Here is a 20,296-nt window from a genome sequence, read left to right as displayed (position 1 = left end):
TTGCCAAAATGTTAAATTTCAAAGCCAAACTCAAGAATATAGCCAATTATAATTTGTCCATATAACAATATCCTCAGACTGCTAGCTACAGTAGCCAATATTTTTATCATAAGAGAAATGGGTCAGAGAGGGAAAAAAACGAAAGATAAACATTCTATACTTCAAAAATGATTTGCACTATTAACATTGGTGAATATCCATCAATATCTCAATAGAGAATTAATAGTACACCTATACATAAAAATCAGACAGAGATCTCCAATGGCCATCTCAAGTGGGCAACCAAAGCGCCCCAGATAAGGCCATGGGAAAGAACTGGTAAATTAAGAATGTCTTCCTAACTATATCTCAATTCTAACCCTATCCATTAACCTGAAATGTACACCAATGCTTGGGTAATGATCGGGAAGATTCGATGAAGTCAAACGTCAATAAAGCTCACCTGCAAACTGCTTGTCAACTCTTCTGATTCTTCCCCCCAAATGACACTATAATTTTCAGCCATTGGTCTGAACAGGAGGCAGAAGAAGCAATCATGAGAGGTCTATATTGTCTCCATGTTGAGATCATCCATGCCTGGGGGAGACAATGGTGGAACTGCCTCCATATGAGAATCAGTATCGGAAATTTCCAAAACCTTTCTTGCCATTGCCTGAGATTCTCCACTGCTCCCAAACTTCCTTGAGAAAATTGCTTTGGGTTTTGTTGATCTAGTTGAGTTACTGCTCTCCACAGAAGACAGAAACTTCTCCCTTGAGAGAGTTGTTTGTGCAGATGCAATCACTGAGCTAAAAACACCAGACTCTCTCAAACCTTTAATAATCACCTGTAGCGATGAAAAAGTTAGGTTGACAGAAATTTGAGACTTCATCTTGTTCATATGCATATTCGTGCATACACCCGCAACTAAATAGATGCATAGTGCAAGGACAAAACTGAAGGAACAGAAACAGGAAAATGTGGAAATAAGAGCTACAAAGCTCTTTTATCTCTAAACCAGAAGAAACAATAGAAAGAATCATACCATAGGAGCATAAATGCGTGTCAAAATTCCCTTCCTCAGAAGTTTCAGTTTTAGTTCTTCAGAAGTCCATACCACATGCTCTTGGTACCTAAAAAATAATAAAGATGATGGGAGCAAGTAAACAGTGCAAACAGATAGATATGAACACCCATAATTGGAACAACTACACCTTAATTGGTCTGTGGTTTCTGGGTAACACTTTCATGCACCCAAAGCCATTGAATCATTCCTTTAACGATTAAAAGTTGGACGCACTATTCGTTAAGGTTTAGCAATTAGGGTTCATACAAAAACAAATCAACAATCAAGAACAATATAACGAGTCCATACCAGTGGAGCATTTCCTCCTCTGTTGCAGTCGAAGCTATTATAAATGCCTGCAAGACCAAACGTTTGTTGGATAAGGCCAATGCTCATTACAAGTCACTTTCAAATGAGAAAGAAGTGGGGAGACTTCTAGAAAAAGAAGAATGATATGTTAGTCACAGCCTTGATATTTGATAATACTTATAAAGAACAACCAGTTTTTTAAGCTTTTAATAGGAAATTTTTAAATCATGATTATGTTGGTTTTAATCACTCTGTAGCAAGGTAGGCAGCAGAGAATGGCCTAGAAAGAGGGAAAAAACAATGATAATGCATGAGAAATCCAAGAAATCCAAGCCTCATCTCAGCAAACCCATTATATCTTCTTTCCCTTCCCTTTCCCCTCTCCCCTCTCCCCTCTGCCCAATATGCAGGCCTTATCAGTAAACACTACAATTCTTAGAGGTCATATCAAGGTGCTGGTTAGTCTTGCTTTACAACACTATACCACTTGAAATAATTACCCTCAACCGATCATGATTAGTGCATGTATATTGATAGATTACATTGCCCCCAAAAAAAATCCATAGATCCAATTATGCTTCACTTGGCAGCATAGAAAAACCAACTAATTTTCATCTTAACCCTCATAATCTTTTTTTTTCCTGACACATGTTCCCTCCATTTGGCGAAGTCAATTACCAAGCACTAAAGCAGGAGGGTACTAGCGTAAGAAAGTCATAAAGCACAAGCAAACCAAGACAGGTCAGCTGACCTATGGTAGCGAAGCCAAATCTAAATGTTGCAAGAGAAATGCTAAAATGGCTTTCCCCATTACACAAACACCTACTGAAGAACCAATATACAGAATCAGGGTAGTCATAGGGCTTCCTGGGCTTGCCAAGATGTGGTCCTAGTAGCATTACTCCTTCTAGAAGTAAGTGTATTACCTAGGTCTACCAGAGGGAGTATATGCACAAGCTGCTTCAATAATCCTTGATACCTAAACTCCTACCATCAAGAGAAAAGAATATCTACCTTTTCTTCATATCCCAACAATTTTCTTTATTAGGACCAAAGACAATATTCAGTTCCAAGGAAGCATTATCATGATGTCACAGGTCCTAGCAAATAACAGGTCTTGCAAGCTGTAAGATGCCAAGGGCTAGAGAAATCATGTCTTAAAGCTTAATCCATTTACTTACACGACAACTGAAATTTGTCATCAATTAAAGAAAAAGCATATGTTGAAGGACAGAGATAACCAGGATAAATTTAATCACAGCTCAACTCAGACTTGTCCCTCATTTGTTATCAATTAAAGAAAAAAGAGTATGTTATCAATACAGACATGATATATTTAGTCATAACACTCAACCCAAACCGGTCTGGACTAATAGGGTTGACAACATGGATCCTCTTTCACTTATCAAGTCTATTCAAAGCAATATTTGTTATCAGTCCAAAGATATGCAAGTTTCCTCACAATTTCTTCTAAGGTAACTTTAGGCCTGCCCCTGACTCTTTTAGCTTCTCCAAACTAAATCATATAACTCCTCCCTACTGATAAATTCAAAACATAGTTGTCAAAGTGTCTAGGCGACCCAAAGCAGTGGAGGGGTGCCTAGACAACGAAGCGCCCAACAAGGTGTGCATTATATGCAGTACTCGTGCCATAAATATAATTATAATAGTAATGCAATATGACAAATTTAATGTAGACGCATCAATACAATATAATATAATTATGCCAATAATGTTGCACCAAAAAAAAATTATGCCAATAATGACCTAATATGAAAAAACCAATAGATAATAAATAAAGTAGGATATAATATATGCATACTCATAAATTGTTGGAATATGTATCCACGATAGGGGGAGTGTTCCCATCGTGACATGGTTATCTTAGTTACTTTCCACGTTAGATTAGGTTGTTTACTTTCCTAGTTAGACTAGATCTCTGGTTTCCTAAATTAGAGTTAGGCTAGGATTGTCTTTCCCATTCCAACTATGATTGTACTAGGATCTACTTATTATAAATATATAATGGAGGGAGACGCCAGACACATTGAGTGCTCCTCTCCCTTACCGTCTCTTTTCTTCTTCCTCATCTCTGTTCTCTCAAGTTACTGGTGATAGATCTTTGGTTTTCTACATAGATAGATAAAGCAATAAACTAAGAGCATAACAGCATATAATTAAGAAACAGATTATAGAACATGTAACTATGTAAGTACGATTCCATGTATCGCACGTGCTTCATAATCATAACGGTTAAGAGTTATAATTAATTAGAGGAAAAAATAAATAAATAAAACTAAAACACCATACAATATGGCATTCCGCCCAGGCCACAAGGCGGGCCAAGCTATCCAAAGCGATCCCCAAGTGACCAAGGCGGTCACCTTTCCAGCATCAAATAAGGCATGTTGTCAATTTGGACCCTAGACTGCACCTGGATGCTTAACTGGTGCCTAGGTGACATCTTGACAATTATGATTCAAAGGTCTCTCCGTTGCACAAGTTCATGCCACCTCAAACTTGTCAAGTATCGGAGTTACTCTTAAATTAGCTCTAATTTATTTGTTCCTTATTTTGTCTTTTCTAGTTTTACCACTTATCCATTTCAACATCCTCATTTAAACTACAATAAATCTGTTTATATGTTTTTTTCTCCCCACCCAACATTTAGCTCCATACATCATTATATGTCTTATAACTGTTCTACAAAATCTTCCTTTTAATGCAATAAGTCGATCACATAAAACTTTAGAAACACCTCTCCACTTTATCCAACCTACTCTAATTTGCTGTTCATCATCATCCTCTATTTCTCCTTTATACATGATTGAACCTAGGTACCTAAAATTATGACTTTGAGGTATCTCCCTTTCATTAAATTTCACCATCCCACTTTTAGTCCTAATTTTACTAGAGTTAGTCTCCATGTACTTTGTTTTTGTTCTACTTATCTTAAAACCTTTTGTTTCAATACTTATCTTAAGAAGTAACAAAGTAAATCATAATTAGAAAGATCTAATACTTTTCCCTCACCTATGGATTTAAGGTAATTTTGCTACGTTTTGCATGTGAAAGGGAAAATATAAATTGAATGCAGGCATTAAGACTTACATCTCTATCAAATTCAAGTATAAAGCATTTTTTGACATCCTCCTTTGTAGGTTTACAGCGACATCGGTCACGCCTAGAAGTCAAGTCTGAAAATTTGGTGTATGTATAATGCAGAACAGCAGCCTCCTCCATTTTAATTTCACTGCCCAATGATACAACCAATATAATTTATAGTGAAAATATAACCAACAAAGCAACAGATTCTGCTCTTCTGATCAAATTCTAAACTAAACATGGATGGCCAGAAAGGGCTGTAACCCAGGTGCAAGTCCTGCTTCCATAGGGTCCTGGGAGAGGTGGACCAAAGTCAGTCCTAACCTTGAGCATTTTTTGCTCATAGTGACCACCCTAAGATTCAAGCCCACATCTACATGCTGGCAGCCCAGGATTTTTATCATCACACCAAGAGGTGGCCCCTAAACTAAATATGAAAGGAAAGAAAGAAAATGAAGAGGGAGAAAAATTCTTTGCACTAAAAAAGCTAGCAAAATCAAATCAAAGATCACCAAAAATAGCAACATAGGTCTAAACATATGTTTATGCATATATACAAAAATGTCTGTGCGTGTGTGAATTATTTTAAGGATGCAGAAAGATTTGAACAATATACATAAGATAAAATATGAGAAAGAATACCATACTTTGGTGTCTTCATATAGTTGTGCCATCTATGAGCACCATTAGGACGGAGATGATCCTGAATTCGAGCGGCTGCTTTCCCATTCCCGTAGGTCAAAAAGTAGTTCGGATTATCACGGGTTGCCTCTTTGTACATACCAAAGTATACGTCCTTTGTGAGATGATCATAATTCTTCTTGAACATTGAGACCTGTTGGCAAGCATAGAAGAATGCGAAATCTGTCAAACAAAATGCATAATTACATTTTCAACATGATTCCCAAAACACCAGTTAAACCATCACCCTAGTAATATGCAAATTCTGAAGATGCTACATAGTGAACAAAGCATTTTACTCTTAGTTGCTTGTTTTTAATTAAAGGTGGTTAACTGACAAATCATCTTGATTCTTGAGCTCTATATTTTCAAAAGTTACGTTTCTACTATTAGGTCAAGCTGGGACTCAACAAAACCCAGCTTTATCCAAATACCCTACCCCCTCAAAAAGTAACTTGATGTTGACAGCACAATACAGCTACATATCAGTGGGTTCATATTTAATCCAAATATGTGCCATGAACATAACTAAGCAGTTACCATTCCTAATTAACAGAAATTTTTCTGCCCAATAATTAACAGAAATATGGAATGGTAATTAGAAGCTTAGGAAAGGAATGATAGATATTGGTTCTTCATTCCTTTCCTAAGCTTCTATGCAAAGAAATATATATATATATATAATGAAGAAGCTGATCATGATGAAGTCAAGGCCTCTATACCAGTGATAGCAAAAATGTAGGACCTAGAAAGGCTCAAACTTCAAGTCATGTGACATATTCAAGTTTCTTGATACCTACAACTGGCAAGGATTGCTAATGCGTAAGGGGCAAAGACCTATTAATAAAACAAGCAATGAACCAAAAACATTGTGGGTGGACAACAGAATCTGCAATTTCCAGCTCATATATCATACAATACTTAATCCCACAATAGCCTTGCAGCTACACAAGGAAGTTATTGTTTATAGGTGTCTAATGCATAATTTTTTTTTATAACAAAATAGTCTGGCTAGAAATAAGTGCTTGATACATGAAACTTTCAAGATTCCAAAAGAAGTCTATTTCAACAATCAACCCAACCAAACTTTGAAGTTTACTCATTGAATTTCTTAGGCTATGTTCTTTTCAACATAAAATACCCAATGGTATAATATAGTAGTGGAAATATTCTACTTCCCATATCTTATAGGTCTTGGACATTGGTCCCACATTCCCACTATGGTACTTACATCCCTTCTTTCCATTTCCAATAAAACAAACTGTAAGATTAAAATGTTTACATTCTTCTTTTTTACTTCTGCCCATTTTATGCCAAATTAAGCAGAGCATTAGCAATAGACTTGGCAGAAAGAGAATAAAGGATGAGCGAACTTTACCTCACTGAATGGTTCCTTAATATCATCTCGTTCAACACTACTCTCCTGAAAATAACATATATTTAATTCATTTATGAAAATAAGATAAAAGAGATCACTTCTTTACTACAAACTGAATAAATATCATCTGTTTGCCAGATTAGGGAGTGAAAAGGGGGAAAAAATGGTTTTGAACTTGCTTCACTCACATAATTTGGAAAGATAACCATATCAGCATGTGAAGGCACATCTGAGAGCAATTGCCTCAAGGAGTACTCCGGAGAACCAGCAGGATGTATCAACTCATCGGTATCAAGATGGATAATCCAATCCATAGCAGCATCCTAAGATTAAATACATACAGCACAGAATCCAGGGTTCCATTGTCAAGAAAATTCTCCAAGATAGAAGAAAGATGATTTCAAAACATAACAGTTGAGAGTAGAACTTTTCATACCCTTGCCATGACAATAGCCATCTCCATATTGAGAGATTGCTTCACAAAAAGTTCATGATTGCATGGTTTGTAAAAGAAGCTTGACAGCCAAGTCTCATTCCAAATCCGGCTAAAATCCAAAAGAGACGATGTTAATGATAAGAAATCAAAGACATTTTAACACATAAATAAGAATCCATTACAACACATAGGTCAAGGAAGAGTGACAAATAATTTTTGCCAAATAGAAACATTTATTTGAAGAAATTCTTGGCAAACCAATTAAGTAAGAAAACTCAATAAGTGAAGTAGACTTGGTACCAACAAATTGTACCCCAAAAAAAAAAAAAAAAATTAACAGAAAGATAAAATCTTATGTTAAATTTAAGCATTCTAATATTAGTTAAACCCCCTGTATTACCAAACAGGCCTCTCCACATATTTGAGAAATGCATTCATCAAAACAGATGACTAGAAATAATGAAGGAAGCAAGAAAATCTGCAAGGGAGTCTTTTGGCATTGAAGAAACAACTCTGCCCCACTCCCTCATGCTTTCTGGACTTCCAATCTTTTAACTAGATAGTTTCCTTGCCAGTCCATTGCTATTAGAGAGGTTAGTACACCTTCAAGAACAACAACAACAGTAGCTCAACCTTATCCCAACTAAATGGGGTCAGCTACATGGATCCGATCAAAGACAGCAGAAGAATAGTATACGTAAAAGGGAAGGGAAATAATACAACAAATCAGTAAATCTCACCTAAATGGGGTTGGGTACATGGATTCTTGCCTCCAAGGCTCCAATCAGATCTATTCAAGATCATACTTGGTACAAGACCTAAACTATGCATGACTTTCCTCACTACTTCTCCTATGGGCATTTAGGTCTGGCTTTAGGTTTTAGCCCATTCAATCTGAATCAGATCACTCCTCCTCATAGTTGTCGAGGCATAAGGTGACCCAAGGAGATGAATTTGGAAAAAAATCAAGTCGAGGCCTAGGCACCTAGATGACCAAGGCACTAGTCTAGGCTGAGCCGTCTGGACGCCTAAGTGTCACCTAGGCAACTCCTTGAAAACAATGCTCCCCCTTACTGGTGCATCCACAGGCCTCCGTTGGACATGGCTATACCACCTGAAATAGCTTTCTCGGAGCATATCATGAATCAGAGCAACTCCCAAATTAGCATTGATATGGTCATTCCTTACTTTATGCTTCCTAGTTTTGCCACACATCCATCTCAGCATTCTCAGCTCTACTACACAAAGCAAATCTATATGACACTTCTTAACCGCCCAACATTCCACCCCATACATCATAGCCAATCTAACGACTATCCTATAAAACCTTTTTTTAAGCTTTAAAGGAATGTGTTGATCACACAAGACTCCAGGCATGCCTCTCCATTCCATTCATCCCATTGTAATCCTTTGTGAAACATCATACTTATATCACCTTCTTTTTTTATAATTAACCCAAATGCCTAAAATGATCCTTATGCGTTACCTCTCTCTCCTCAATCTTCATCATATCATTATCCATCTTAGTGTGGCTAAAGTTACACATCAAATACTCTGTCTTCATTCTACTTATCTTAAAACCTCTCGATTCGAAAGTTGATCTTCATAACTCTAGCTTAGTGTTAATCCCAGCTTTTGTCTCATCCACCAAATCAATATCATTAGCAAAGTGCATACACCACAGAACCTCATCTTCAATCTCCCAGGTTAAATCATCCATGATAAGTGCAAACAAATAAGGGCTTAAATCAAATCCTTGATGTAGCCCAATTGTAACTAGGAAATCACGTCCTTGCCCTCCCAGGGTTCTCACTCTAGTCATTGTGTCCTCATACACAAATTTAATTATATCTACATATTTCTCAATACCCTTCTCATCTCTAATACATGCAAGATTAGCTCTCTAAGACTTTGTCATAGGATTTTTTGGGATCAATAAAGACCATATGGAGTTCCTTCTTGTAGGCTCTAACATTTTCCATGAGTCTCAGGAATAAGTAAATAAATATGTCATGGATCTACCTAGCATAAAACCAAATTGGTTCTCCAAGATGGTAGTTTATCTTCACAAGTGGACTTCAATAACCTTCTTCCACAATTTCATAGTATGATAAGAAAAAGTAATTGAGGCCACATTGTTCAACTCCAGGTCTCCCACATAAGGGTTTTAGTATGGCTCCAACCAGCCAATTTTGGCAGGTATTGTCAAGGAGACCTCATAAGCTTAGAGCCATGTATGCAGCACAAATCTATCCCATCACAATGGGTAATGGCAAGAAAATAAGTGAATAAATTTTGAGAGTGGGATTTGAAACCATGCCCTTACGAAATGAGTTGTGGCACACATGCATGCAAGTTGAAAAACCAAAAGAAAAGGTAAAATCCTAGAAGCACAACATGGTGAGTTGGGTGCACTGTGCAGGATTATAATTAGCCAAGGGTCCAAGAGCCACACATTCGAGAGACCCATGCTTTTGCAAGGAGAGTTCAAGAATTACAATCAATAAAGATGATAGCCCAATGGCTTACTTTATTGGAATTGTTCTCCAGATCATTAATCTTTCTGGAAATTGTATCTATACATAATAGAAGCCTATCTAGTTCCACCTGGCCATTCCAAAACCTAGTTATCACCTATTCCATTGAAATTTATCTTCATCTACCTCTAACAAACATAAAGGATTATTTTCTTTCTTTCTAAGATAAATGTGCTTTTTATTACTTGTGTAGAGTATTTGATAAAGTTAGACCGTCTAAGATTCAAGAAACTCTTTCCTTTCCATGAATTTTCCCTAAGATTGATTGGATATTATTTATCTAGGTATTGTAATGTAACTTTTAAGTTCTTCCACCCACATCTAAGAAAGAGACTTGGTCAAATAAAAATTTCTCCTACAAATGATAAACATAACTGCCAAAAATATATCGTTCTTCCATCGAATATTTATATGGATAAGACCCTAATATCAATTAACAAGGAAGTACCACCTCCATCTGATCTTACTCCATTTTAGTGTGTTTAGGAGTAGGCAAAGGAAGAAGAATGATCAACTCAATTTCTTGAGGGTTCTGTTAAGTGGTTGTGCAAGATAGTTTCTCTAGTAGTAAATCTCATGTCATAGCTTCTTTAATATCATATTTAAAGGGACTTTGCAGAACTTCTAGTTGTTACTAAGCTGTAGATAGAATGCCTCATAAATATTTCCATTCTTTTGCAAATTAATGTATGTATGTATGTGAAAGTATAGCATCTATAATCACTTGAAATTTTTTTTGCATTTCATTTGTCTATATTTTTTACCTAGTTCAGAACAAATCATGTTAGCCCTGCCAATCCATTCCATAACGCACAATGTAATATCAACTTATGCTAAAACTGAATCCAACTACAAATGGCAGTATGAACTAACCTTCTAGCTTGTTGCTCCTCTAGCTCTCGTGTTCTGTATATAACTTTCACACCCTGAAAAGATAGAACAAATGAATATAATTCTGGAATGGTGAACCATAGCCAAAAGAAAAAGGAAAGAGTGGGGGATGAGTTCCACTTTCCTATATAGACAGAAAATGAAGAAAACAGAAGACAGAGGATAGAAACTTACAGGAATCGATTCCAAGACACGAGACACAGTGGGAGATGCAGCCTTCCCTTCCACAAATAGGAAGAATGTTGAAATCCCCAGAACCTTATGGTAAAAGATCCAAGGCAGAATCTGCTCCAAGCCAGCTGAAGTGCTCGTTGTAATACATATCTGTATTGTAACAGCAAAATGCAAATTAAAGTCATAGGCACACTAATCATTCAAATGTAACATGAGTTGTATACATATATAAAATATACTCCTTGACGAAATGACGTTGCATAATTCATTCACTTCCATAGCACTTCAATTGGCCCATATACCATTAGCAGTAGACATATTGCTGTAAGTGGAGTTTGGAAATTTGGGTTAATCCTTATTCCCTATGTTTCCCTTTAAAATGAGGTGTTGTCAAGTTGGCAGCCAGCTTAATAGCCTTGACTTAACCATATAAAAACAGATCCTGAAAGGCAGAGAGTCGATTGGGTGTTGCTGACCACAAATTGTAAGCATAAGACAAATTTCAAGTAGAAAGCTTCTTGGAATATGGACTAGAATTCAATTTTCATTTACTAATTCTATTCAGGAATGCGTAAACCATCACATTGCCAAGCATTTCTAAACTGAAAACGTACAGTTGAATTCAATTGTGCTTCTATGGCAAAAGTATTTCTCATACAGGTCCCCCTTTTGTCATGCCTATGGGCTTTGTCATTGTATTCTGCTTTTTCTGATAATTAATTTTCCATTCACCTAAAGATAAATAAATAAGTAAATTAAGCTTCTATGAAACAGAAAATCCCTATCAAGTCTATTCCAGATAACGCCTCATCTCCACTCCAGAAGCGGTCAACCAAACAAACGTGTGGAAAATTATAAGTCAAAAAAATTCTGCAAGTCAACTTCGATTATTCTCCAAAATGACTAAGGGCATCGAAGCTTACCCAGATACCCAAATCCGCAGAGAAGAATCAGATTCCAACCCAAAACAAATCGGAACAAAACATCTATATCAGGAAAGCTATTGCTTGCAATGCAACCCCCTCCAACCGAAAAAAATGTAGAATATCTATAAACTAGTTTATGCAGAGAAACCAGATTACCGAATCGTTTCCAATCCACAAATGATAAACCCAAAACAACAGAAAAGACGCAATTAAGAAACCAAAATCAACAACCAAATCCAATCAAATCCCTATTGGAATATCACCATCGGTTTCAGATCGGCATTGTAATTGAATTTCCAATCGCGGTAGTAAGGAAACGAGGGGAATGAGCTCCGACCAAGAAGCTTGACACAATCAGAAGAAGAAGACGAGGAGGAGGAGGAGTGGGCAACGTCTTGAGGAGCCGAGCTTCCCATACCACCAGGAAATTCGTGGGTGTCGGGAGACCAACGCGTTGTTGGGTCGTTGAGACCGCCTCTCCATTGAAGAACGAAAGCAAAGGTTGCGAGGGTCAGCGGCAGAACTGTGAGTAACAGAATAAGCCTTGAACCGAAGTTCTGATTAGACGAAGGTTGCGATGGTCTCATTGCGTTGTACAGACCACCAGCCATGGAAGAAACAGAGAGAGAGATAGAGAAATTTATAGAGAGAGAGAGAGAGAAGAGCAGAAATGGAACTTCGAAGCAATTGTAACAGAAAATCTTCAGAGATTTGAAACGGACGATGAAAGGAAAGAAAAGATTGAAAAAACATTTAGGTGGGAAGAGTGGCAGGACGTAGGAGGACCGTTTCTCTGTTCTTAACTACTCATAAAGGGAAAACGTTTCCCCCGCGGCTAATGTACCGGACATTTGGATTTTCCTTTTTTAATTATTTGTTTTATTATTTGAAAAGATAAAAAATAAATAAAAAAGAGATAGAGAGAGAGAGAGAAGAGCCCCCTACCAGCTCTCGTGGCTCTACATCCAGGCACAGATGGGCGTGAAAAAACTGTGCTACCCCCTCACCTAAATATGTCTATACAACCTCTTATTGGTCTGTGCAATGTAAAGATAGAAAGGAGTTTGACTGTAAAACCCACACGTTGAGCAAAGATGAAAGTCAAGAAATTCAAGTTATGAATTGGACAATTGGTATCGCTCGACTTGGCTAGATACAAATTGAAGTAGATTGGTTGCTCTCAGTAATGACCAACCTAACTATCAGACTAGTACAGTAGTTGTGCAAGCGGACAAGGTTCTCTTGTCCAAATTTTTTTTTTTATTGTTTTTATATATAAATTATACCATTTTTTTCATTCTAGCATTGGTAATAACATGGAAGATTCTCTTTAGAAGCCTCTCCCTCTGACATGGACACATCATTTGAAACGGCTTCATTCAGAGTTCTAAGTATGGTATTGGATTGGTCGAATCGACTAGATCATATCAGTATCAACCAAGGCTAATATCGATATCTGATGAATCTTTTAGATCAATTAGTGGTATCAAATCATGAGTAAAATCGAAAGAAAAAAGAATATTTTCTGAAAAATAAATTTCATAATATTAATTTCTTTTTTGGTAAATTTTCAAAATAATTAATTTCATTCTTAATTCAATGTATGTGTATTATTATTTTATTTTTTTATCAAAGGAAAAAAATTCAACTAATAATAAAAGAAAATATTTACATAATCAAAGATTACTTTAGTATTTTCATTTAAATTTGAAACGTTACATGTCAAATCAATCATCAATTGCATTTTAGGGTTAGTATTCGATGTACCTGTATTATTGGAAAACAAAAGTTTCTAATGTTAAGCTTATACGACAAATAGGTAATATTTGAATTTCTTTATTTTATTTATGGGAGAGGATTCCATGTATCAATGCAGGAATCAAGGGGAGCACCATGAAAGCATCTATTGTGGTGGAATTTTTGTTTTTCATGAGAAGAGGGAGGGGTGGACTTTTTACCCTTAAATTTTGGTAACATCAATCCGATATTGACCAAGACTATCAGGTATCAACCTAAAAGAGAGGGACCAACACTACTACTATAGAGAAAAGGAAGATCAAGGCAATCCAGATAGATGGGAGATAGTCATAGTACCACCCGCTTCTTTGCCCACTAGGATCTCTACTTTGTTGATCATGAAGGAAAGAGAAATTTGGTGATTCCTAAAAATCATGTCTTGGGTTGTTAATATGTTGAATTTTATATTTTATCTTAGTTATATGATCTAGTGATCTTCGATTTAATGGATTTATTTTATTCCCTCGTGCTTTAAAACACCGACGTAAGTATAGTGTACTATGGAATATTTGGAGGACCATGTGCAATGGTGACTTATTAAAACAAATTCAATATTAATAGTATTTGAGTTATCCATCACCCATGCAAATATTTTTTTATGGTAGTAGAAATGATAGAGAGTCCAAATCCTGCACCATCATTCTAAATGCCAACAACTATCACGTAATAAAACTGATTTAGCTCAAATTTTGTAAAGAGATGGACCTCTAGTTGACCTGCTCATATTTCAATTTTCTATCTTATTATACATGTGGCGAATCAAAGCATTGAAATTTCAAGCCAATGTACTGGATATTGGGGTTTTCTTTTTTTAATTATTTGTTTTATTATTTCACTGAAAGAAACAAAAAAAAGACAAAAGAGAAAATAACCATGCCTGCTTGCAACATAAGTGGACATGAAAAGACTACGTTGCCCCCCACTTAAATACGTTCGCACAATCTCTCATTGGTCTACGTGATGCAAAGGCAGAAAAGAGCTTGACTGTAAGACACACACACTTTGAGCAAGGACGTAAGTCGAGGATTTTAGGTTATGGATTGAGCAATAGGTATCGCTCGACATGGATAGATACAAATTGAAGTAGAATGGTTGCTCCTAGTAATGGTCTACCTATCTATCTTGATTGATGCAGTGATCGTGCAAGCCGACAAGGTTACAACAATAACAACAGTCTTATCTCAACTAAATGAGGTCGACTATATGGATCCGTGATGGAAAGTGATATGGTCAAATCGATCGCTCAGTAGGGTAAGGACATGCGTCACCCACCGGGACACGTGTCGCCAACCAGATAGGGATTACAAAGACTCTACCACGTCACCTGCATGAAGAGAATATTCCCCGCCAAAAGGATGGACGTGTTCGGGTGGAACTTTAAAAGGGAGGAAGGTGGGCCCGAGAAGGACACTGGGAAGGAAAGGGAAAACCCTAAACCCTAAGAACTATATAAGAGGGCCCGAGAGGAAGGAAGAAGGTAAGCATCAATACCCACACCATTACTCCTATATAAAAACCGTGCGGCCAATCCCTAACTTGAGCGTCAGAGGACTAACGCCGGACAAAGCTCTGGGCCTCTACCGTCTATGCTTGTGCAGGTCAACTCATACGGATTTTTGGCAGCAACAGATTGGCGCCATCTGTGGGAACGACCGTAATGGTGGGGAGAACTTACAATCGTAAGAAGATGAGAGCAGCATCAAACATGAAATGGGGGAGGAGAAACCTTCAGGAGGGCTCCCTCCCTCAACGAAAAACGGATGAGAAAGGCTGGACGATGGTCGGGAAGGTTCCGTGAGGTACCAGCATTCAGTCGGATATTCGGTGCACGGAGATAGTGATCCTCCACCCACTCCTGGAGCACAGGAATATGTGATAAGGGAGTAGTTCGAAGCCCTCCAGGACAAATATGACCGAATGGCCCAGGCAATGAAGGAGGTCTCCAAAGCTGTCTCTCAGAAGATCGGCGGAGCGCCACAAGGCCCCCGCATCCAGCCCGTGAGAAGACGAGACGAGGACCGGAGCAGTACAGGATCAATAAGGTTTGGTCGTAATCCTTGAAATCGAGCAACGGGGGAAAGTCCCGCACCTAGGGGAAGGACGCGGTGTGCCGTCGAGGATCGACATGGGGAACCACGCCAAGGAGGCGAGCCGAGACATGAGGACTCGGGGTTAAAGCAGATGATCTTGAACCTGAAAGCTGAGATTAAGAAGGTGGCAGAAAATCAAACGGGAGCCTGCGAGCCAGACCTCACTAATGACATAGCTTTAGCTGATGAAGTCATGAGGGACCCGCTCCCGATCGGCTTTCGCCTGCCAAAGTATGACACATACGACGAGTCTGGGGACCTCATCGATCATCTGGAAGGCTTCAAGGTCGCCATGTAGTTCCATCGAGTCTCAAAAAATATTATGTGTCTCGCCCTGCCATTGACGTACAGAGGAGCGGCAAGGCTATGGTACAACCGTCTGTCGACGAAGTCGATCCACAGCTTCAGCGATCTAACTACTTCTTCGTGAAGGGATTCTCCAGTAGCCAACCCCTTCAGAAGACTACTTTGAATTTGACCAACGTCAAGCAACAGGAAGGAGAGTCACTGTGGAACTACATGAAGCGCTTCCAACAAGAGAAAATCACGATCAGAGGCCTGGACCCGAAAGAAGAGTTCACAACCCTGCTAGGAGGCGTCAAGGATAAGGAGTTGAAAAGGTCCCTGGCGAAGCATACGCCTAGGAATCTGACTGAGCTGAGAGCTCGGTGTGATAAGTACATCCAGATGGAAGAAACCCTCTAGGCCGATAAAGAAGCCGAAAGGAAGGCGGTAAGGGAGAGGCTCTCAAGGGCCGACAACAAACCTCCGAAGAAGGTAAAAGACGAAAGTCTGAGCACGGTCGGGCACCCATTCCACCAAGGAAGTTCGAGAAATACGCACCCCTGAACCAGAGACGAACGGAGGTACTGATGCAGATAAAGGACTCTCTGGATGCCAGGGCCATGAAGTGGCCAGGAAAGATGGGGCGACACCCCGAGAGACGTAACATGGACAGATATTGCCACTCCCACAGAGACCATGGCCATGACACCGAAGACTGTTGGCACCTCAATGGGGAGATAGAAGGGATGATCCGAAGGGGATATCTAGGCCGATTTGTAGACCGTGAAAAGGAGGATTCCCAAGACGGTAATGACCGTAGGGATAACCGTCGAAGAGATGGCAGAGGTCGCTATGAGAAGAGGGGGCCTGCCCGTAGAGGCAATCAGGAATGACGAAGGGACCAGACACCCGAGGAAGCTAAACGTTGCCTCCGAGACGAGAATAAGAGCCCAACTAGAGTTATAGCGACCATCTGTGGAGGCCTAGCCGCTGGAGAAAGTTCAGTCTCAGCCAGGAAAGCAAAAGCCTACGCAAGAAGCGTACATATGGCGGAATGGCCGAACAAGAAGGCAAGGACGGGGATGGTTATTTCCTTCTCAGATGATGATCTGGAAGGGGTACACACTCCGCACGACGATGCCCTGGTTGTCACCATGACTATAGCGGATTGCAAAGTGAAGAGGATCTTAGTGGATAACGGCAGTTCAGCTGATATCCTGTTCCTTGAAGCTTTCCCGAAGATGGGCCTGGACGAGGGAAAGTTAAAGAAATTCGAACACTTGTTGTAGGGAATCTCCGGCATCCCAGTGAAGGTGGAAGGATCAATTGAGTTGCCAGTAAGAGCCGGCACCGGAGATCGCCAAGTGACGGTCATCATCAACTTCCTGGTAGTAGGCATTACCTCAGCATACAATGCCATATTAGGAAGGGTTGGATTGAACCTAATAAAGGCTGTCGTCTCCACACCCCATATCAAGATGAAATTCCCAACCAAAAACGGTGTCGGGGAATGTCGAGGCGATCAGGAGGCATCCCGGAGGTGTTACGCCACTACCTTATGGGGAAAAGAAAAGGCGAGCAAGGCACTCCCAATAGAGGATCTGCACGATGATGCCAGTTATCAACGGGGGGAGCCGACCGAGGATTTGGTGCAAGTTGAAGCCGAAGAGGGGGATAACGCTCGGCAATTTCAGATTGGGGCTACCATTCCAAGGCTACAGCGAGAAAGACTCGTCTCATTCCTCCGAAACAACGCTAACATCTTCGCTTGGTCGGCTTCGGATATGCCCGGAATAGATCGAGAGGTAATAGAGCATCATCTGAATGTTAGCCCGACGAAGAAGTCGGTGCAGTAGAAGAAGAGGACTTTTACCCCCGAAAGGCAGTAGAAAATAGACGAGGAGGTGGAGAAGCTGCTGAAGGCCCAGTTCATCCGCGAGATCTAATACCCGGAGTGGATATCCATCGTGGTGATGGTCCCGAAAGCAAATGGAAAGTGGAGGATCTGCATCGACTTCACCGACCTAAATAAGGCCTGCCCGAAGGATGCATACCCCCTGCCAAAAATAGACCTCCTCATCGATGCCACGACAGGATACGAGGCGCTGAGCTTCATGGATGCATACTCGGGGTACAATCAGATCAAGATGTCCAAGGTCGATGTCCCGAAAACATCCTTCGTAACCGAGGGAGGACTGTACTGCTATAAGGTCATGCATTTTGGGCTAAAAAACGCAGGGGCCACCTATCAAAGGTTGGTGAATAAAATCTTCAAAGGGATGATCGGCAAAACTATGGAGGTGTACATGGACGATATGCTCGTAAAAATCCTAAAGGCGGAACGACATATCCAAGACTTAGAAGAGGCGTTCCAGGTGCTGAGACGGTACGGTATGAAGCTGAACCCAGCAAAGTGTGCATTCAGAGTAGCCTCAGGGAAGTTCCTCGGCTTTATCGTCTCAGAGAGAGGAATTGAGGCCAACCCGGTCAAAATACAAGCCATTCGGGATATGAGGTCACCCCAGAATGTGAAGCAAGTCCAGGAGCTAACGGGTCAGGTCACCGCCCTTGGGCCGATTCATGTCTGGTCTGCAGACAGATGCCTTTCCTTCTTCAAAGCACTGAAAGGGACTAAAAAGTTCAAATGGACGGAGGAGTGCGAAAAGTCCTTCGAACAACTGAAGAAGTACCTGGCCGCACCCCTGCTGCTGACGAAGCCGAACACCGGGGATACCTTGCAGCTATACCTTGCTGTATCAGCAGTGGCGGTAAGCGCAGTACTGACAAAGGAAAAAGGAAGGCAACAATGGCCAATATATTATGTCAGTCGAACCCTTCTAGATGCTGAAACAAGATACAGAAAGGCAGAGAAAGTGGCGTATGCCCAAGTGACAGCAGCAAGAAAGCTGAGGCCATATTTTTAATCACATACGGTATGTGTACTCACAAACCAGCCCCTGAAGAAGATACTGTAGCGGCCGGATATGTTTGGTCGCCTGGTAAACTGGGCTATAGAGTTGGGAGAATTCGACATCCAGTACAAACCAAGAACCGTAATTAAAGCACAGGCCCTCGCAGACTTCATCGCAGAGACGACGCTCCCCGATGACCCCCAGGAGTTTGCTGAGGACCGAGGAGAAGACACTTGGACATTATACGTGGATGGCGCTTCCAACAGTGCAGGAAGCGGCGCAGGAATCATGTTGGTCAGCCCTGAGGGTTTCAAGATAGAATACGCCCTACGGTTCGACTTCGACGCCTCCAACAATGAAGCAGAATACGAAGCGTTAATAGCAGGGATTAATCTAGCTCGGGCTTTGATGGTAAAGGAGCTGGTGGTGCAAAGCGACTCACAGCTCGTGGTGCGACAGGTGAACGGAGACTACGAAGCCAAAGAACAGAGGATGGCTAAATACTTGAAGACGGTGCGAGATAGGATAGCGGCCTTCAAGGAATTCGAGGTAAGGCAGGTGTCACAAGAAGAAAATGCTAGTGCAGACGCACTGTCACAGCTGGCCACCTCCGACTTCGCAGATCTTGGACAATCGGTGTATTTTGAAGTGCTATCATAGTCAAGCACCGAAAACCCCGAGAGGTACTACTCGTAGGCGAGAACGACCAAAGCTGGATGGATTCCATAATCGGATAACTCAAGGAAGGAAAGCTCCCAGAGAATAGGGACGAGGTAAGGAAACTAAGAATGAGGTCGGCACGCTTCCTTCTGAAGGACGAGACACTGTACAAAATAGGGTTCACCATGCCGTACCTCAAGTGTCTGGATTCCACCGATGGCGAGTACGCACTTCGGGAGGTGCATGAAGGGATATGCGGCCAACACCTAGGAGCCCAGGCCTTGGCACATAAGGTTCTAAGGTAGGGTCTGTAGGCTGACAATGAAGAAGGACGCGGAATCATTAGTCAAAAAGTGTGTCAAGTGCCAGATGTTCGCCCCCGTTCCTAGGCTACACTCTACCAAGCTCTCCTCTCTATCGAGCCCAGTACCATTTGCCATGTGAGGAATCGACATCCTAGGCCCATTCCCCCTGGCCACGAGACAAAGGAAGTTTGTCGTGGTGGCAGTGGATTACTTCACGAAGTGGGCAGAAGCCGAAGCCCTAGCGATGATAACCGAAAAGAACGTAAGGGACTTCTTCCAAAGGGCGGTAGGCTATAGATTTGGAATCCCTCGGGTGGTGGTGACGGACAATGGAACTCAGTTCGTCAATCCGACTTTCGGCTTGTTTTGTGATGCCCTCGGCATTGACCACAGGAAAACCTCTGTCGGCTATCCACCGACCAACGGGCAGATAGAGGTAACCAACCGTATGCTACTTCAAGGAATAAAAAAGAGACTGGATGACGCCAAAGGACTATGGGCAAACGAGTTGCACCACATCCTCTGGGCTTACCGCACTACCGAGAGATTGGCCACCGGAGAAACACCCTTCATCTTAACATACGGCACTAAAGCTGTACTTCCAGTGGAGATAGAGGTCATTACCCATCGGATTCAGTATTACAATGAAGACGAAAACGATGGAGGGCTCCGAGTGAATTTAGACCTCTTGGCCGAAATCAGAGACACTTCGCAAGAAAGGATGGCCGCTTACCAACAGAGGGTTGCGAGGCACTACAACACCAA

General features: G+C 40.6%; 1 protein-coding gene across 1 annotated transcript; it reads right to left on the bottom strand.

Moving 5' to 3' along the window:
- Positions 1-131: 131 nt before the first annotated feature.
- On the bottom strand, positions 132-12,251 carry LOC122061135 (glycosyltransferase-like At2g41451). Its single transcript, XM_042624334.1, has 11 exons — positions 11,746-12,251; positions 10,557-10,706; positions 10,365-10,417; positions 6,955-7,063; positions 6,707-6,841; positions 6,519-6,563; positions 5,107-5,294; positions 4,466-4,607; positions 1,355-1,401; positions 1,025-1,112; positions 132-826 (listed from the first exon to the last, which is right to left on the bottom strand). The coding sequence occupies exons 1-11, from the start codon at positions 12,091-12,093 to the stop codon at positions 545-547; spliced, it is 1,587 nt and encodes a 528-aa protein (XP_042480268.1). The 5' UTR covers positions 12,094-12,251; the 3' UTR covers positions 132-544.
- Between the last annotated feature and the right edge of the window lie 8,045 nt (positions 12,252-20,296).

Source organism: Macadamia integrifolia, chromosome 14, assembly GCF_013358625.1.
Source record: "Macadamia integrifolia cultivar HAES 741 chromosome 14, SCU_Mint_v3, whole genome shotgun sequence".
In the NCBI taxonomy this organism is placed as follows: Eukaryota; Viridiplantae; Streptophyta; class Magnoliopsida; order Proteales; family Proteaceae; genus Macadamia; species Macadamia integrifolia.
The sequence above is the reverse complement of the archived record's forward strand: the minus strand, read 5'-3'. Positions and strand labels throughout refer to the sequence as shown.

What these genes read in the sequence shown, in the direction of transcription:
- LOC122061135 (XM_042624334.1), bottom strand. Translation starts at nt 12,093, where the DNA reads ATGGCTGGTGGTCTGTACAACGCAATGAGACCATCGCAACCTTCGTCT. An exon ending in TACTTGAATTTGATAGAGAT is followed by an intron (nt 1,402 to 4,465) that starts GTAAGTCTTAAT and finishes TTGGTCTTGCAG; the next exon opens with GCATTTATAATAGCTTCGAC. An exon ending in CACGCATTTATGCTCCTATG is followed by an intron (nt 827 to 1,024) that starts GTATGATTCTTT and finishes TCATCGCTACAG; the next exon opens with GTGATTATTAAAGGTTTGAG.